Source organism: Trichosurus vulpecula, chromosome 8, assembly GCF_011100635.1.
Source record: "Trichosurus vulpecula isolate mTriVul1 chromosome 8, mTriVul1.pri, whole genome shotgun sequence".
Taxonomy (NCBI): domain Eukaryota; kingdom Metazoa; phylum Chordata; class Mammalia; order Diprotodontia; family Phalangeridae; genus Trichosurus; species Trichosurus vulpecula.
The window spans coordinates 165773842-165795181 of record NC_050580.1 but is presented as its reverse complement, the minus strand read 5'-3'; the positions used below and the strand labels follow the sequence as shown (position 1 = coordinate 165795181).

The 21340-nt window shown below is 35.9% G+C and overlaps 1 protein-coding gene across 1 annotated transcript in view; it reads right to left on the bottom strand.

Annotated features, from left to right (window-relative positions):
• WDR72 (WD repeat domain 72) overlaps positions 1-21340 on the bottom strand; it is a 251952-nt gene that overhangs the window by 107048 nt on the left and 123564 nt on the right. Inside the window, exons 15-16 of the mRNA XM_036736044.1 lie at positions 5633-6419; positions 847-929 (exon numbers count right to left, since the gene is read on the bottom strand). Of these exons, the coding sequence (XP_036591939.1) occupies positions 847-929; positions 5633-6419 (870 nt within the window). The remainder of the gene's footprint in view (positions 1-846; positions 930-5632; positions 6420-21340) is intronic.

Here is a 21340-nt window from a genome sequence, read left to right as displayed (position 1 = left end):
TTTCTCTCTTTCACTTTGTTGACCTTGTGAATCTACCTTCAAAGCTAAATATTGGTCTTGACTCTAACTACTTACTGGCATCATGGGGTACTTCACAGGGTACTTTAATGTGATGTTAAAATTTTAATATGAACTAGAAACAAGAGCCAACTTTTCTTGGCATTGTCGGTGAGTTAAAAAATCTTAATTGCAACTTCAGGGGAGAGATAAAAAGAAAACGTCTTTGCCTCGAAGATATTATGCGGTCACTCTTCCCACTGAATGAGGAATTTCCTATGTCAGACCTTTAAGATGTACATTTTAGATCCCTATTTTATCATCAAATATTGATGTGTATGCACAAGTGTTAAGAGAAATATATCAGAAAGTGTTTATCCCCTAATCTTTCTACTCAAATATTTTATTCTTTTCTAGCCTTATCCAATGCAACGAAGCATTTCGTGATCACATACATAATGCAAGGCATGGTCCTAGGTGTGTGTAGACAAAAGACTTTTGGGCCTTTATAATATAAAACAATTTTAAACAACAACGATAAAATCAGCATGAGGAAATTAACAAATATGGTTGGCCCCAAAGAAGTGCAAGAAGGTGCTGACTATATGAACTCTAGATAATTTTTCATCATATGGATGCTTTATTAAACTGAGTTTTCTTCTCTCTTTTAAATTCTCGGTAGGTATGGCTCTCTAGGATTGAGAAAGGGGGAATAAATTAAGAAAAGTGATGCAAAACCAAATATCAATAAAATAAATTAAACATCAAGAGCACATTCATTCAAATTTTTTCATCTTCAGCCTGTAAGGATTAGAACTCTCCTTCCTTATTTCTTAGCTTAAAACTTACCATTTCGTAAATTGCCATAGAAACTTGAATTATCATGGCCAATATTTTTTCCCTTGTTAGGAACAGATTCCATTTTGTGGTAACTGCTAAAAATAAACAAACAAAAAAGGGTACCATTAGATGTGTATGAGAAAAGTAATCTTTAAGTGATATATTGTCCATGAGGAAAGCAGGGTTCAAGGCAAAATATAAAGCAAGCAAAGCAAAGCTTGTCTTCAGTAACCTACCCATTTCAATATTCTCTTCCAATATTACCCCTTCCCCTCAGCCCTTTTAACATAACGTCCTACACAGGCCTATTTTCCCTAGACAGATCCAGTACCCAGACACTCACCTAACCGTTGACATGATTTTACATTCCATTCCTCCAGGGTCTCTTCCTTCATTAGAAACCCATTAGAAAATTTTATTTCAATAACATAAATGTTAATAGTTATTAATATGTTAACTGTCTCAGGTATAACTTGTGCTTCTTTAAAAAAAGGGCCTTCTATATACAATGTGCTGTTCCATATCTTCCCTACAAAGTCTAATATTTTTAAAAATTGCATATACTGTGATAGGGCCATAGGGAAAAATATAGTTTAAAACTATAAACTTTTCTTTACTGTTAAGACATGAATAATTACTCTTTCTATAGCTGAACTTACTTTCTTTTAAAATTTAAATATTTGAAAATATCCCCCATGACCTCTATTCTTTCTTTGAAGAGAGATGGGACTGTGGGTGTAGAATGTCAAATACACTGTCACATGGTAAGTGCTTTGGTTGGTTTTGCTGAACTATTACAAGGAAAGGCTCCCTGGGTGGGGAGAGGGAAGGGCATATTAAGAATTAATATAATATAAAAGCAAAAAAAAAATCCCTGAAATAAAAAAGTTGCTAAATAAGTTTTATCAGTCATTTATATGTTCAAGAGTAAATTTTTAATAAAACAGTTAAATAGAAAAAAATTAAATGTCTATCATGCTTAGTATAAAGTTTTGTTCTAAGGAATGGGAATTCTTTGTGTTACATCAATATTCTGTCATCACATCCAAAATAATGTTACTGATTTGAGGAAAATGCATGTTACCTTAACAGCTCAGATTGGTAGCTATTTTTAAAAGTAACAACTATGTAAAATAGTTCAACTATGTAGGGCCCAACTCAGAGTTCATCTCTATCACCTGTTAGAAAGAACATATTAATGTAAGAGCTATATTGATCGTCAAACAGCTGAATGCTCTAATCAAGGCATTAGTCATGCTTCCTACCCCTGGTCTTGCCTGGGTGAAAGTTTAGGATAACCTCTTTTCAGTAATATCTGGAGAAACTTCCCTCCCCTGCTTGATTTTCTGCATGACAGTAGCAAACATCTATTTCACGGTCATATGTTTTACCTGAGATTTATAAGCAGAGGGTCATTGAACAATGTTTGTTTCTGTTATATTTTTCAGGGAATCTTGAATGACTTTGATGTATGATGATAGAGACTTTGTGGGAAGAGAGACTTTAAAGTGGTACATTACTTTGTGGAATGAATTTTTTTTTCATAATAAATAGGCGATAACCACTACGAGGTCTTGTATACTCTATATCTTTCATTCAAATGAATAATAGTAAATATATGTGGGATATCATTTGCAACAGTCTACTTGTTCTGTGTAAGTATTCTCATTAAGGATACACTTGATAAATGTGTAAATGGTAGGCATATAATCATCTTTTTTTAACATTAGGAAGATCTAATATTTTTCCCATTCTTTTGATATCTTTTCCTCATTCGAGTCCCTTGGGAATCAATCCCGCTATGCCCTCAAAATTTTGCCCCATCCAGTACAGATCTCTATCTACCCTTGGTCTAATGAGGCTGGTTTTTCCTGTATTTGTTCTCTTCACAGTTATTTGTACTTTATATAATGAGTATGTCCACGTCTGTAATGGGGAAGTCAAAGTGAAGAGTCTCTGCTCTCCCTGATGGTGAAAATAATATTGCAAAAATATTTTCAGCTTTTTTCCCCCATTTTTTTTTCCTGTTTATTGCCTTTGATCTTCATCCTTAAATGTTCTTGGGTTGTCTTTGCTTAGCTGACTCTCTCACCAAACATTCTTTAAATTGTTTTTACTTTGCAATGGTTTTCTGTTCTTTATGAAGTCATATTGCTCATAATCTTCCATCATTCTTTCAAATAAGATTTTACAGAACTGTTGCATGTTTAGTTAGTCTCAGTGTTTTCTTTGACTATCATCTCTAATAGATAAATAAGTTATACATTTACTGACTAAAATACTTTTTAGCCTCATTTGTTTTTTTGTTGTGGAAACTGATTTACATTGAATAAACTTCTGTTTAAGATTATAATTGGTGTCCTTAACATTTTTATTGTCCATTAGCAATTTCTCATTACAACTTTTTAAAATAGGTTAAGGCAGAGTTGTTTCAATTGCATGCCACATCTTTTTATCATTATTATTCTTTCTTTTAGCTTTATACTAACCTGATCTTTGTTCTATTAAGTTGATAATCAGATTATTTACAAATTGATGATTCTTCAATACTTTCACATTAACGTTTTTTCTTATGTTAAAATATAACTATCTTTTTTAGGAGAAAGAATGCCATTTGGCACTTTCCACATCCAGTGCCTATTGATCCAGTTCTGAAAAAAAAAGTTATTCATGACATAAAGTCATGAAGCATCTTTGTTAAACCTTTGGCCCCTCACAATTTTATTCATGACCACGTTTCTCAATATCTTCATCAGTACTCTTACACACTGATGTTATAATGATTTAATTATATTATATATTACATTATATTTATATATGACATATATAATATATCATGCTATATTTAATTACAACAATATTAATTATATTATAATAATTTAATTATTTAATTTATTAACAAATGCTTTTGAGAATTTCTTGATGTCTTCATACTAAGGAACCAATGCTGATGCATTAAATTCAATTTTTTTGAAGATACATAACATGATCACTGCCATAAGAGATGACCAAATGTCTCATGAAATTATTTTTCTTGGGGCTTTGAGGCATATAATATCAGTGCCACCAACTCCAATGTTGGCCTGCAATGAACCATCATTCCACTTTGATATAATTTCCTTCTTCCTTCTGGTTTCATTTATGGTAAGAATGTCAACGTTGATATGATCAACTCTTCCAATGAATGGTATACCCAATCATTAGTCATTAGGCAAGGAGCACACATTTAGAGTTTCAACAGCTAAATTAAAGTTTATAGATGGTCTAAAAACTATGAGATTCTTAGCTCCGTCTCTCCTCTCTGCCATCATTTTCTCACCACTGTAGAAATTTACGGGGGCCAAAGATAGAACTGAGGGAACATCTCTATTACTCTTTTGTTTTCATAGATTGCCATAAGTCATCAGTAGATGGGCATCTACCAATGAAGGATCTCTCCATGTGTTTCTAGAATGATCGTTGGAAAGCAGTCTACATGAAAAAATGTGAAGAAAAAAGAATCTAGACATCTAATCTCTACCTCTGATGACAAAAAACAAAAAAATACCCAAATCCTCATAATAGAATTTTCAATATAACTTTGATTGACTCTAGGGAGTTCAGTAATATAGTAATGTGAAATGTTACAAATGAGACTGCTAAGTAATAGAAGATGAAAGATGTAAAAAGAATTGATTATTGGACATGAACTATAAGTACAGACAAGAGGTGCAAATGTACGTCAATCAAATTTGTCACTCCCTCCAATAATGGGGGCATCTAAGAGACAAATAAGCAGAGGTTCATGTTCTTTCGGATAGATTGTTGAAACTTTTTCTAAAGAGGATGACCAAACACAAAAATATCACCACAATTTAATGCTTATCCAGATGCTAGTCCTACTTCCTCCCAGGATATTTCCACAAATAGTCCATTTATCTCTTTCTTTTCTGACCAGTTACAACATTTAAATGTACCAGACATTTTGTAGTTGAGTTTATAAGTTCTTTGAAGGTTGGGAGCATGCCATATATTTAAATATCTATAATACCTTTCAGAATCCTGGGTGACCTTATGAGCTCAATAATTAAAGCAGTGCAGAATTTAATTAAATATGACAATATAGAAATATAGAAAATTATGCAAGAGATGACACATCAGGGAGAAGCATCAAGGTGTTTTGGTTTTGTTTGTTGTTGTTTTTTTTTAGAAATAAATAATTGAAAAAGAAACTCTCTTTACTTTCTTGATTGTATGATTTGATGAGATCTAAAGTTTTAGAAATTTTTCTTCTAAGATGTGAATTTAATTTCTAAATAGGATGGTAAAAGTCCCATAGTTAAATTCCTTTATGATCACGAAAAATTTATAATCAGAAAAACAGTATTTCAAATTCAAAATTAAATATGAAATAAGTCATCAAATCTAACTGAAATTTTGTGTGTGTGTGTGTGTGACAGATGTAGCACAGTATAATGGAAGGGGTGCTGGATTTGGGGTCAGAGGAACTCATTTCTTATACTGGCTCTACCAGGAACTATCCTCTATCAGTTGTATGACTTTGGATGAATAAAATGCTACACTCTTTCTAGGTTCAGTTTTATCATGAAAGTTATGGACTCAGTGGCTTCTAAGGATCTTTTCTGCTCTAATTCTATGATCCAGGTTTAATTAAACACATTTTAAGTTTATCATATTGATCAATATTTCCCATGAAAAATAAGACAAATTTAGTAGATTTTTTTGTGACTATGTCCTTCTCTTTACCAAACCCACCCATCACCAAAAAGGGGAAAAGATCATAAGTACTTCTTACCTGTTAGTTCTGTAGGCCAATTCTAAAGGCATATTAACTAACTTATTAACTAAAAACAACTTGCTTAATAGATATAGTATAGTGTCTGACCCACGTTTTGAATCACTTTCTAGCTCTCCTATACCTTCTGGTTGACTTGAGAGGGCAGCAATGTATTTATTTGACAAGTCCAGCACTTTTCTGGAAAACAAGTTAATGACTGAACACCCTTCCTTCATGCCTGGATTGCAAAAGTTCCAACCAGGCAACATCAAAGAGAAGTGATCTTCATTTGAAGCTAATCCTAGAGAAGCTGGACATTGAAGCCTTAAAATATTTAGATGCTGAATGCAAAGATTATCTAATTCTTTATCTACACCCCATGGTAAGAGGCATGACAAGAGAAGTTTAGCTGTGTCTATCATGAGGTTGATATCAACTTTTCTTGGTGGTATAAATTGAGCTTTTTTGGAACTCTTCATTTTTTTCTGTCTCCTGATACCCTCGTTTTCTTCAAAGGATTTGTCTGGGCTATCTCCCTGGTCCTGGTTTTCACAAATATTCTTCAACTGCACTTCCCCTGAAATAGAAGATGTGGCAGTTTTACTCCTTTTCAATGCCAGTGGCCTTTTCTCGAAGGTGCTTTTGGCTCTTCTTAGAATGTCACTGCCATGCCATGAGTGGGAGGTGCTGAAGTTGTTGAATTGGGTGGACAGCAGAAGTTCCATAAGATTTTCCAGATCAAAAAAAAGAACATGAAATTCAACGTTGCTCCATTTGCTCTTCACTGGTAACACATTAAATGGACCTGAGAAAGATGAAGTAACTGGGAGCTACCAAGGGAAATAAAAATATGGATGAGTCATAAAGTCATTTAAAAAACAACTAATAAGTTATTAAAATATCTTGTGAAATAACCAGAAAAAATAGACTAATGATCTTTATGATCATGGACAAATCAATTAACTGGCATAATTCACTTCCTCATCTGCAAAATTGAATATGGGACTTCTAAACTTCAATTGTAGCTAAGAAATCCTATGATTCTATTTGACATAAAAAGTTTCCTCTTATTCTAGAATGACTGTAATGACAGAATATTAAAATGCTTCATTTATAAAATTCATTTAAAAAAAAGAAAGGTAGTTTCCTCATCAAAACAAGGGAGAGGGCCTAGATGCCTTCTGAGGTCCATTTTAGCTCTTGACTTATGATCTTCTGTTCCCCCAAATCATTAACTCATCTGGAATTTAAACATGCAAAAAACATAAAACATATTAGGTGTTAATACCCTACTTAGCAGGCAGTTCATTAAAAAATGCCCAATCCTTTCTCCATTTTTCATGAGAATGTATATGGTACTTTAAATTTTGCAACACTTTACAAAATGATCTTATTTAATACTCACAGAAACCAGCTTGGTCATTACTACAAGCAATATTAGAGCAGCTAGGTGGTACAGTGAATAGAATGCTAGGCTTGGAGTCAGGAAGACTCATCTTCCTGAGTTCAAATCTGGTCTCAAACACTTAATAACTGTGTGACCCTGGGAAAATCACTTAACTCTTCTTGCCTCAATTTCCTCATCTTGTAAAATGAGCTGGAGAAGGAAATAGCAAACCATTCCAGTATCTTTGCAAAGAAAACCCCAAATGGAGTCACAAAGAGTCAGACATGACTGAAACAAATGAACATCAGGTAGCATTATGTCAGTTTTACATTGAAGCCTAGATGTTAGTTAAATGATTTGCCCACTGTCACAAAGCTATTATCTCAGAGGCAGGTTTCAAACTCAGATTTCCAGCTTCCAAGTATATTTATTAACCTACACTGCCTCTGAAACATGCATGTTCTTCTGTCTAGAAATTCTGTTGCTTGGCCACTGAGAATAGAGGTTTTTAACTTGTGTTAGTCAAATAAGAAAAAAATACAGAAAGGAATGCAAATGTGAAGGAGAAAGCAAGGAGTGACTGCTGATATGCTACATGCTTGGTACATAGGAGGTATTTTAATAGTACCGGGTTTTGTTGTTGTTGCTGTTTTAATGGTGAATATTGAGCAAACCATAAGTAAATTGAAATGTCCATCCAGGTAAATAAATTATAGTCTTGGAGGGGAGTTTGTATCTCTAGTGTTTCGTGGAATGTCTTGAACATAGTAAACACTGAATAAAGTAGTCATATAAAATAATCAAAAAATTCAATGGATCTGTGATCCCACCAACATGGCTTCCCCTCTAATGATGCCTCTTATAAACCTCCTAGGCAATTTTGCTCCTTTATTCCCATAATTGTGTGACACAAAGTCCATTAAGCATGCTAGATATCTTGCTTGTTTTCTCTTAACATCACCCCCACCTATCAGAATCACCACCATCCATCCAAGATCTGTTGGAGTACATTGTCCCTTTGTCACATCCCTGATAATGCGTTGCCAAACACGAACCATCTAGAACTATAACCATGTGCCTGCTTTGTTCCTTTTCAGGTACTGCTAAATAAGCTGGAAGAAATCAGAAATCCTTGCTCAGTGAGTCCAGTAAAATTTTATGTTATCTATTATTACTAAGACCCTGCTGAAGCTAGGCGATCCATCTAAATTTCCCTAATTGACTGTTCTACTCTTCAGCACTGTTGTTCCAAATGTTTATGCATCTTTTCAACTCTCCCACAGCTACATATTTCCCTGCCTGCTATATTGGGGACCTCTCTTCACCCTCCACTGAATAATTAGCCAAGAGTTAGTGCCTTTTCATTTTTCATAAAATCATATTACTCAGAAAACTTCCTACCTTTGCTTTCTCCATGTGCTCTGGACTGGGATGAAGGAGTAGCACTCCCCTTTTCTGAGGCCCCTCTATGTACCTTTGATCTTGTCCCTTCCCATATTTTCCTGCAGATGGCCCAACTAACATACTCAACTCCTTCCTTATCAACTAGAACCTTTCCTGCTTTCTACAAGTATACCCATGACTACCCCTTGTTGTAAAAACTCTCACTACATCCTAGAATGCTCAGCAGCTATGATCCTGTCTCTCCTTCCCTTTAGGCCCAACCCTGTTAAGAAACCCATCCACCCTAGGTGCTTCTACTTTTTCCCTGCCTAAAACCTCTGCAGTTTGATTTCTAACCACCAGTCAAATGAAACTGCTCTTTTAAAAGTTATCAATGTTCTTTTAAGTGGCAAATCTAATGGCTTTTCTCAATCCTCAATTTGATTGACCTCTGCAGAATTTGACACTGTTCATCACCCTCTCCTATGTAGATTTTCATAATTTTGCTCTCTCCTATTTCTCCTCCTACATATCTTTCTACTCTTTATCAATCTTCTATGATGGATCTCCATCCACACCATGCAAACTAAATTTGTGTGCCCCACAAGGCTCTTCTTGGGCCCTGTTCTCTTACTTCTGCTTTTTGACTTTGTGATCTCTTCAGCTCCCTCTGGTTTAATGATCACTTCTATGCAGATGATTCACAAAATCATACTGCCTGTATATGTATGTATGTATGTATGTATATGTGTAATCTTAGTCCCTCTCCTCAGCTACAGTCACACATGCACACATACACACATGTGTGTGAGTGTGAGTGTGAGTATGTGTATGTGTATCTCTCTCTCCTGAGATACAGTCCCATATCGCCTTATGGATACCTCAAACTGGTTCACTTCTATTCATTTCAAATTCAACATGGCCTAAATGGAAACCATTATCTTCTCCTTGAAATCTTTACCTCTTCTAAATTTCCCTATTACACTTCAAGGCATTGGACCATTCTTCCATTCACTCAGGCTCATGTCAGTGCCATCATTGTGTCCTCACTCACTTATCCTACATATCCAAACGGCTGCCAGATTTTGTCATTTTTACAATAACATCATCTTTCACAACCCTTCCTCTCCATAACCGTCACTATAGTTCAGGCCTTTGTAACTTCCCATATGAAGTATTGAAATAGCCTTCTGATTGGTCTCTCTGTCTTATTCTTCACTCACTGCCAAATTGATTTTGATAAACCACAGGTCTGACTGCATCACTGTCTACTCAATCAAGTAATCCACCAACCTCAACTTTACCAGCAGCTGGGATTGTAGTCATGTACCACTTTGCAAGAAAGTCACCATTCTAAATAATAATAATAATACTAGTTGGCATTTATACAACTATACTTTACAAAGCACTTTACATATATTATCTCATTTGAATCATCTTAGTGTTTTGTTTTTCAAACTAAAATGTTAGGTCATCCTTCTGAGATTACCTTTCAACTAATTTATGTGTGTATTCTTGTATGTAAATAGTTGTTTCTATTTGAGCAACCTGTTGTAATCTGAAATTTTAAAATATATAAAATTAAACATGTAATCTTCAGATCAACACTAGTTCCTCCTCCTTACTCCCCCTATTTATATCAAAAATAATATTATTTTTTTCACATATTTTCCCTTCTAGATTCAAACTCCAGAATTACCTCTGACTCTTCTTTCTCTAATACCAACCAAAGCAAGGATCAAGTCCTCCTTTGTGGCTTTCATCTATCTACTCCTTTCTATTCTTGCTGTCATCACCTGTTCCAATTCTTGATGGGTTCACATGTAGGTGACTGAAATTGCTTGATAATTCATCTACCTATGTCAGTCTCACCATGTCCCTAAAATGACCAAAACTTTTCACTGGTTTCCCATTGCCTATTACAAACTCATTTGGCATTTAAGGGTCAACCCAAATATGGCTCCAATTTAACCCCTTCCAATACTAAACACATTAGGGAAACAAGTGGTATGTTTTGTTTTTTAAGTACTGACATTGATTGAAAGTAAAGACCTAGGTGCAGCTAGATGGTGCAGTGGATAGAGCACCAGCCCTGGAATCAGGAGGACCAGAGTTCAAATCCAGCTTCAGACACTTACTAGCTATGTGAATTTGGGCAAATCACTTAACCCCAAATGCCTCCAAAAAATGAAAAAAAAAATAAGGACTAGCATGATAAATACAGAGAAGCATGGAAAGATTTATATGAAGTGGCACAAAGTGAAATAAGCAGAGTCAGAAAAACAATATACACAATGATTATGTATACCAAAAGAAAGAATAAAAACCATAAAACAGTTGAAAAATGAATGCTGCAAAATTTTAAAGAACAAGCTTAAAGAGGTAGGTGTTTCACAGATGTATAATATTGCATATAAGTAGGGTAAATGTTTTATTTCTCTTGGTCTTGTTTCTCTTTAAAAGAAATATTGGTTATATGGGACGTCTTTCTGAGAGTTAAGATGGGAAGAGATATAGAATGAAATATCTAGCAGCTGTACATAAAAAAACCCCAAAATATACTTGTAAAAATCCATTAAAATCTAAAAAGCAAGGGATACAGAAGAGAAAGACAGACTTCAGAACTAAATAACTGGTTATGAAATATGGCCTGAGAATGGAATTTGGAGTTCTGGATGGACTATAGCTTAAATTATACAAATGGTAGACTCTTTGCCATAAAATGCATCAAAAAAGAGACTGGGATTTTCCAAATCTGATCCAGTGAGAATTAAATGTAAGTCAGAGAAGGAAGAATAAAACTACCTATGTGGATCTGCCAAGCTAGATACCACAGGAACAAAATAAGAAGATTATAGATTCATACATTTAAAACTGGAAGTCAACTCAGAAGTCATTTAGTACAATTCCTTCATTTTACAGATGAGGAAACTAAAGCCTATACAAGTTATATGATTTATTCAAGGTTATACCAGTAGTAAAAAATGTCTGGCATTTGTAATGAGTTCTTCTGATTCCCAATCCTGTGCTTTTTCCATTATGCTATCAGTTCTGTATTAGAAGGTTATGAATTTGAGCCTACATGTGTTTCTGTGGTCTTATGGTAAGTGTCCATAAATTTGGAATGGTATATCACCTGACAGGATAAAAATGATGATGTTTTCAGGCCACGAACATCAGCTACTAAACTGAAGGATTGTGAATTGTAATGGGGAAGGAGGTACCCTCGTGGAAAAAAAAAACCCTATAGGTCCTTGAAATTTTGAAGTGAACTACACCTGCAACTTGATAGGATGGTACAGTTAATACTAATAAGTATTTATTAAATGCCCTCATGCATTGTGCTAAGTACTGGGCATACGTAGAAAGTTAAAAAAAAACCACAAGAAACAAAAACCACCTCTGCTCTTAAGAAGCATACAGTATAATGAGAGAGACAACTTGCAACAACTATGTACAAAGTAGATATAGAACGGAGAAATTGGGGTTAGTCTCAACAGAAAGGCACCAAGTTTAAGGAGGTAACTAGAAAAAGCTTCATGTGGAAAGTATATCAATCAGATCTCAAGTCTCTTGTCTTCCCAAGTAATGCTCTACTAGGATACATCTTATATTCCTCCATATCTTGTAATCCTAACAGATGATCAAAGACTTTCTGCCCAGAAGGCTTTACTCATAATCCCCATGTTCTTTTCTCCCAACCCTCAAACCAGCTCTGGCCTATGGGACAGAGAGTCTGGCCTCAGTACAGATCCTCTTTGTGGCTGCTGAGCAAGATTTGTTCTGTGAAGTTTGGATTCAGTCAAAGGGCTGGGCTTGAGAACCACTAGGGCTGTACGTGGCCTTGAGGCCATAGGTTGCCTAACCTTAGTTAGGCAAAGTCAATGTGGCAGCCATGGCAATAAACCACAAGATGAATTTCATACTCTTCAATATAGACAAGTACCTGGGTGACCTCCCAGGAAATGAAACTACAAGGTATTCCTTATTCAAAAAGAACAGAGGAATAACATTGCGACAGCCCCCAATGTTAATCAGTATAACAAGATACATTCATGTACAGATGAGAGGAAATCTGGTAGAGAACACTGAGGTAAGAAACAATACAAAGTGACAAATAAGTAACAGGATATAATGTACTTAAAGGCATAGACTGTTTTTGTTTTCGTTTTTCTAGCCTTAAACATGATAGGAACATAATAGGTGTTTCCTGAGTCAAAATGGAAATAGGAAGATCACCTGTACCAGAGATTCTTTACCCTTTTTGTGTCATGAACTCTTTTGACAGTCAGTAGAAGTCAGATAAAAAAATCTTCAGAATGTTTTTCAATTCATAAAGATAATATAATTGAGGAGGAAACTAATTATACTGAAATACAGTTATCAAAATATTATCAAAATGGGGGGCAGAGCCAAGATGGAGGCTGGAAAGCAGGGACTTGCATGAGCTTGCCGCCAAGTCCCTCCAAAAACCTATAAAAAAATGGCTCTGAACAAATTCTAAAATGGCAGAACCCACAAAATAGCAGAGGGAAGCAGGGCTCCAGCCCAGGACAACCTGGATGGTCACTGGGTGAAGTCTATCACAAACGGAGCAGAGGGGAGCAGAGCAGAGCGGAGCTCAGCGTGAGTGGTGGCAGGACCAACCAGATCAGGAGTCAGGCGGAACAGGCCCTAGTGCCCTGAATCAGTGAGTTGTGGCAGTTACCAGACTTTTCAACCCACAAACACCAAAGACAACAGAGAACAACAGTCGGAAAAGCTGCAGAGAGTGAAAGGAGTTCGCAGTTCGGCCACCACCCCAGGGGCAGGGGAGGTGGTGCAGCTACAGAACTACAGCTGCAGTTGCTTCCAGCTCCAGGCCCACCTGGTGGGAGGAATTAAGTGGCAGATCAGAGCAGGAGTGCAGAGCCTGCTTAAGATCTGAGTCAGCTTCCAGTTGGTGGTTCTTGGAGAAGGAGGAGTGCTGGTGTGGCAGAGCTGGCTGTATAGAAATAGCTCTGAAAACAACCGCACATCCCCTCAAGCTTAGAACAAAGTACTCTTTACTCTACAAGGAGTCACACCCTGACAAAAAACTCAAGTCAAGTAAGTTGGCTGGGAACATGGCCAGGCTGTGAAAATGGACTCAGATTCAGTCTCAGACTTTGGAATCTTTCTTTGGTGACAAAGAAGACCAAAATATAAAGCCAGAAGAAGCAAACAAAGTCAAATGGCCTACATCAAAAGCCCCCAAGAAAAACATGAACTGGTCTCAGGCCATGGAAGAGCTTAAAAAGGATTTGGAAAAGCAAGTTAAGAGAAGTAGAGGAAAAATTGGGAAGAGAAATGAGAATGATGTGAGAAAACCATGAAAAACAAGAAAGAGAAATCATAAGGGACTTACTAAAGTTGAACTGTTTTGTTTACATTCCTACATGGAAAGATGATGTGCATGATTCATGAGACCTCAGTATCATAGTAGCTGAAAGGAATATGCATATATATATATATATATATATGTATATATATGTGTGTGTGTGTGTGTGTGTGTGTGTGTGTGTGTGTATGTATACGTATATTATGTGTGTGTCCATGTATGTATATATGTAGGTATAAGTATGTGTGTTTGTGTGTGTGTGTGTGTGTATACACACATACATATATATGTGTGTATATATATATATATATAGACAGAGGGCACAGGGTGAGTTGAATATGAAGGGATGATAGCTAAAAAAATAAAATCAAATTAAGTGATAAGAGAGGACTATATTGAGAGAGGGAGAAAGGGAGAGATAGAATGGGATAAATTATCTCACATAAAAGTAGCAAGAAAAAATGGTTCTTCAGGAAGGGAAGAGGGAGCAGGTGAGGAGGAATGAGTAAATCTTGCTCTCATTGGATTTGACCTGAGGAGGAAATACCATACATACTCAATTGGGTATCTTACCCCACAGGAAAGAAGGAGGAAGAAGATAAAAAAAGGGGGGATGATAGAAGGGAGGGCAGACAGGGGGAGGAGGTAATCAAAAACAAACACTTTCAAAAAGGGACAGGGTCAAGGGAGAAAATTCAATAAAGGGGGATAGCTTAGGAAGGAGCAAAACATAGTTAATCTTTCATGAGTATTGTGGAAGGGTTTTACATAATGATATGCATGTGGACTATGTTGAATTGCTTGCCTTCTTAGGGAGGGTGGGTGGGAAGGGAAGAGGGGAGAGAATTTGGAACTCAAAGTTTTAAAAGCAGATGTTCAAAAAAAAAGTTTTTGCATGCAACGAGGAAATAAGATACACAGGCAATGGGGTGTAGAAATTTATCTGGCCCTACAAGAAAGGAAGGGAAAAGGGGATGGGAGGGGAGAGGGCTGACTGGGGAATGGGGCAACCAGAATATATGCCATCTTGGAGTGGGGGGGAGGGTAGAAATGGGGAGAAAATTTGTAATTCAAACTCTTGTGAAAATCAATGCTGAAAACTAAATATATTAAATAAATTAAATAATAAAAGAAATGAAAAAAATATTAAAATGAGTTCGTGACCCCAGTTTAAGAAACTCTGACTCAGATAGAGGGATAGGAAAGACAAGAAGATGGGGAAACAAACCACAGATGTGGGATGGACACATGATGCAGTACTGATGTGGGATTTCAATTACTCAGATAATTATGCAGAGTGCTAAAGCTCTTTCTTCTAAAGGCAGAACAATTGATAAATTTGTGACTCACCTTAATGAAAATTCCATCCTTTAAAACATGGAGCAAATAACAGCAGGAGTGGTTATTTTGGACCTGACTGTAACCAGTAAGGAAAATAATCACTCAAGTGGAAATAATGAGACTCTTAGAGGAAAGATTTCATTATAATTCAAGTTAGAGAAGTAGAGGCACAATCAAGAAGCAGATTTTTTTAAATTTAAAGAAATTATATGCAGAATCTGGTGGCCTGAAATTCTACAAGGGAAACTGGCCAAAGAAATGGGAAACTATCCAGAATAAAATGCTAAAGATGAGTTATTCCAATGAGGGAAGATGAGTGGGAATAGTTTAATGAGATCTATATGGGGGCACAAACAATTTACGTTTTTTTTGTTTGTTTTTTAAATGATAGAAGCTATGGCAGGTCAGAGATGATGGATGAGGAATAGAAAGTAGTAACCTGGTCCTAGAAGGCTATAATGATAAGCATTAAAGCCCGGAATGATCTGAGGGTGGAGACAGATATAAATGATAGCAACAACAATGACCGGAGCTATATTATTGTCCAGGAAAAATATCAGGGCAAGAGGGAGATTGAAGAAGGAATATGCCCATGCCCAAGGTAGATGGTAATGTAAAAGATGACTGAGTGAAGACTGAATTAAAAAATCGCAGGATGTCCAAGTTGGAAGGGACCTCATTCAGTTGCCATCTAGTCTAATTTATCTGAAAAAGAACCAACTTTATGATAAAATAGATAAGTTGCCCTCTGATTTCTGAACCTAGCAGTAGCTACTAAAAGAGAGAGATACCATAGGACTGAAGACAGTCCAATGTTCTCTTAATTTTCAAGAAAGGGATGAGGATAGTTTTCAAGGTATATACCTCAGAGCTTGACTTTTTGATTTGTGATCAATTAGAAACAGAAACAGTAAACATTGAAAAGCCAAGACGGGTCTTTTAAGAATAGGTCATGCCAGACTAAACCTTTTCCAGACTAAACTTGTCCTTTTCTGACAAGATTACTAGGATTGCAGCTCAGGAGAGTGTTACAGCTACAGTACAGGGATTTAAGCAAAACGTTTTCCAAAATCACTGTCATTCTTATAGACAAGATAAAAAGGGCTAGAATATTTAGGAATATTCAATTTTTTTTGAAAGGACAGATCCAAAAAATTGTCATTAATGAGTGAATGTAAGCTTGGAAGAAAGATTTTTATGGAGTGATTCAGAGTCTCTAGTCTTCTGGGGTTCACTGTTTTGATCACTGATATGAATGAGGGAATAAAAATCATAGATCACATTAGTCTGTGAGGGATAGACAATATATTGGATGAGCACCTATTCAGATGTCTCAAATGGAAGGGCTCAAAATAATCTTGAACTAAAAATATCCACAACTGAACTTTGGGGGATTATCTTTTCCCCAAAACTCTCTTCTGAACTTCTCAATTACTGTCAAGGGCACCATCATCTTCCCAGTCACTGAGGCTCACAAACCTAGGTGTCTTCACTCACCTCTTCCCACCCCACCCTCCATTTCCCATATTCAATCAGTTGCCAAGTTCTGTCAATTCTACCTTTGTAACATTTCTTACATACTCTCTTCTTTCCTCTAACACTACCAAACTCTGGTGCAGGACCTTATCACCCCAACTATTGAAATAGCTCTTTGATTGCTCTCCAAGCCTCAAGTGTTTACCCAATCCAGTCCATCTTTCAATCTGCTATCAAATTGATCTTCCTAAAACACAAATGGACAATGTTTCCCCTCAAACTCACCATTCAATAAATTCTAATGGTTCCCTACTAACTCTAGGATCTAACAGAAATCCTCTATTGGGCTTTTAAAGCACTTCATAACATGGCCCCTCTCTTATCTTTAGGATCTTACAGCTTACTCCTCTCCACATAATCTACAATCCAGTGACACTGGCCTCCTTGCTATTCCTAAAAGAAGACATACCATCTCCTAATTCAAAGCATTTAAAATAGCTGCTCTCTATGCCTGAACTCCCCTTTATCATCTCCATCTCCTATTGTCCCTAAATTCTGTCAGGTCCCGGCAAAGTACAACTTCTGCAAGTGTCCTTTCCTGATTCCTCTTATAGTTAGTGCCTCCTCTCTAAAATGATGGACAAGGTATTTTATATGTATGCATGTATTTATGTGTGTGTGTGTGTGCGCACACACACACATACATATCCACACACATATACATACACACATATATACATATATCTACACACATACATATACATATCTACACATATATACACGTGTACATAATCTACATACATATACATATCTACACAACTATACATATATACACACATACATATATCTACACACATACATATACATATCTACACATCTATGCATATATATACACATATACGTATATCTACACACATACACATATATACACATATATCTACATACATACATACATATATCTACACACATGCATATACATATATGTACACACATACACATATATATGTGTATATAATTTGTACACTGTGATTCGCATGTTGTCTTCCCTATTAGACTGTGAAGTTTTTGAGAGCAGGCACAGAGATTCTTAACCCTTTTTGTGTCATGAACTCTTTTGACAGTTAGTAGAAGTCAGATAAAAAAATTTTCAGAATGTTTTTCAATTCATAAAGTAAGATAATATGACTGTGGAGGAAACTAATTATATTGAAATAGTTATCAAAATATTATTAAAATGAGTTCGTGACCCCAGTTTAAGAACTGGGGCACCACTTTTGCTTTTTTTGTATCTTCATTACTTAATATCATGCCTAGTACATAGCAGGTACTTAGTAGATGCTTGTTGACTTGACTAAATCAGGATGAAAATAGTTTGACAAGATAGAACAATGGGTTAAATTTAATAATATGAAATTCGATAGTAACAAATTAAAAGTCTTACATTTGTTTTTTTAAAAATCAACTGAATCAGTATAGCCAGGGCTAGACATCTTTATGTGAAAATCATTTGGGGTTTTTAGTGAACTTAAATATGTCACTGTGGTGCAGGCCAGTTAAAGAAAATCATGTGACCAAGAAAAAGAAAAAAAGTGAGCATCCATCAATTACAGCATGGCTTTCCAAAGTACGGCCTGCTGGCCTCATGCGGCCCACACGGTGATTTTATGCAGCCCACCTGTGTGTTTAAATTTTCAAGAGTGAAAAAATAAAATAATAATTTGCATGAAATGTGTATTAGATTTTTTAACTCCATCACTAATAAATAATCTAGATGCTAATGTTCTTTGGGGTTTTTAAGCAGTATTACAGACAGAACATATTGCATGGAATTTTCAATCTTTTCAATTGATCTGTGGGATGTCTTCTGTCTGTATAAAGACTAGTCACTATGCACCCATCTTAGCAACAATTAAAGGTGCAAAAAAAATTAGTAGCTTATCTCTGGAAATAAGTTTTCCTTCACTAGAGGTCTTTAAGGGGAGACTAGATGACCACTTTAGAGGAAATCCTTTTGAAGTACTGATTAGACTAGATAAGACTAGATAAGCATTAAAATAATATGAGTGAGTTACCTGTCCAGACTTTTTTTATACCACTATTCTTTATGTGTTCTATGTTTTAGCCAAATTGACTAAGTTATGTCTGATATTGTTTTGCATTTACCTTCCTTCATGAATTCCCCAATACTTGGAATACACCCACTTCTCACATCCCCCATTTAAAATCCTTCTTTTTCAAGGCCCCATTCCAGCTTTGCCTCATCTCCCCAGGCTCAATGGAATCTTACCCACCTCAGTTTACCTAGATCACTACCATGATTTCTTCTTTGTCCCTGTTGTCTTTATACCATGCATTGTACATATTTGTGTACATATTATAAATCCTCATTAGACAGTAAGTCTCTGGAGAGCGGGGGTAATGTTATTTGTAATCCAAAAATCACCAGCACCAGCACCAGCATTTTATACAAATTAAGAACTGACAAATATTTGTTGTATTGAATTATTTAACTCCTGTCATTCACCTTACATATGCCCACCTGTAAGGTTAATGGGGAATAAGATCTTCCCTGTCCATCAATAGTCCTCATGTGGAGCCCATTAAGGGAAGCTTGCTCTTAGGAAGGCTTACACACCTTTTGCTAATTAGGCACTGAGTCAGGAGGGTTGTGTTGCCTTCTGACTCTGAGCCTATTAGCTGAAAAAGTATATATTCTGAGAGGTGAATTTTTGCTTTGGGGGCTCACTTACAAGAAGGATCTTGTGATTCCCTGGTTGAGACTCCGAGTGGTCGCATTTTCAGAGCTCCTTGACTTCTCAGAGGTAAAAGCTCTTATTGTTTTGATTCAGGCAGTAGAGCCCTTTCTGTTGGTCTTTATTTCTCTTCTCTGTATTTCCTCTGTTTGTATTTTATGTAATTAAAGAAGACTGTTGACCCCTGAAACAGCTATCTTTCCTAGTAAAGCAGATCTAAAACCTGTGCTAGCAACCATCCTCAGCATGCCAGTGTGGTTGCCGTTACACCATCTCATTTGTTCCACTCCACTATTGTCTCTGCGAGGACTAGGAGTATATTTTTGCTTCTTTGACCCCACCCTGGATGCCCCCCATGCCCTCTACTGCGCATAGCACAGAGCTATGCAGCAAGTAAGCATTAAATAAATATTTATTAAATTTATTAAAAAAGTAACAGAATGGAGTAAGAAAATGTTTGTAAAATTGAATGGAAAAGATTTTGATTAAATCAGTTTTGATTTGTACTTCTTTAATTTCAGAAAGAAAGCATTCTTTCATATGGTCATTAACAGTTTGTAACTCTGGTTTTGAGAACCATTTGTTCATATCCTTTCACCATTCATTTAATGTAGTTTCACTTTATACCCTGAAAACTGGCAAAGATAACAAAAGATCAGAATAGTTAATGTTTCAGGGATTATAGGAAAATAGACGCAGTAGAGCATGGTGGGTAAGGCTGTGAATCTATACAACCATTTTGAAAAACAATCTAGAATTACGTAAATAAAGTGACACAAAAACACCCATACCCTCTAAGAGATTCCATTACCTGTACACACCAAGCAGGACAATGATTTAAAAAGGAAGTCCCCGTATATGCTAAAATATTATTAGTAGCATTGGGCTATGAGAGAGAGAGAGTGTGTGTGTGTGTGTGTGTGTGTGTGTGAGAGAGAGAGAGAGAGAGAGAGAGAGAGAGAGAGACAGAGATAGCAAAAAATTGGAAGCCAAGTAAAAGCTCATTGACTAGAGGTCTAAATAAAATGTGATATATTAATATAATGGAATACAACTGAACCATAAGAAATGATGAATATGAAAAATAGAGAAGATTGAGTTGATGCAGAGTGAAGTAAGCAGACCCAAAAAAAACAATATACATAATGACTACAACAATGTTAACAGAAAGAACAACCATATGCACAAAAACTGAAAATGTAGTGAAAGTATAAAGAACATGCCTGGCTCTAAAAATGACATGAGAAGACACTCCCATCTTACTCCTTTGTGAAAGTGGGAGGTCCACTATTGTTGTACATTGAACATATTTTCAAACTTTTTAAATAGACTGGACAGTTATGCTGATTTTTGCCCTTCTTTTTTCTCTAAAAAAAGATTATCAGATTGACTGTCTGGGAGAAGGAGGAAGAAGGAATAGAGGAAAAACTATGATGATATAAAAAACCAAAATACATTATTAAAAACTTGTTTTGGAAAAGAAAATGAAAAGACTCAGAGGATTATACAGCAAAGCCAGGCCATTTTACAGATGAAAAAAACAAGATCCAGAGTAGAATAAATGAATGCCCTATATCAATGAAATCTCAAGTCTAGTCAAAATTAAATCAACAATTAAAAAATTGAATGCCTTCACCCTTAGAAATAAGAAAAGCTCTGAACTAAAAACAGCAAAATATACACATTCGAATGAATACTTACAAAGTAAATAACTTGGGAGGCTATGCGCAAATTTTAAAGATCTCAAAATCTTTTTTGGAGCATCTTATTTAGATTTAGCTTAGAAGGTACTCAAGAAAACCAGATTCTATACCTTCATTTCATGTCAAAATGGTATTGCTCAGCTTGATCACTAACACGTCTTGCAGACTTGGTCCTGAATGACTTCTGGTTATTTCCAAAAATCGAATCCACCCCCAAAGGATAAATATCTGACTACACTTAGGGCACTAAAAAGGGATGCATGGTGCCCAGCACTATACTGTCCTCACAGGGGGAATTCAATAGATGTTTATTGAATTGTAATA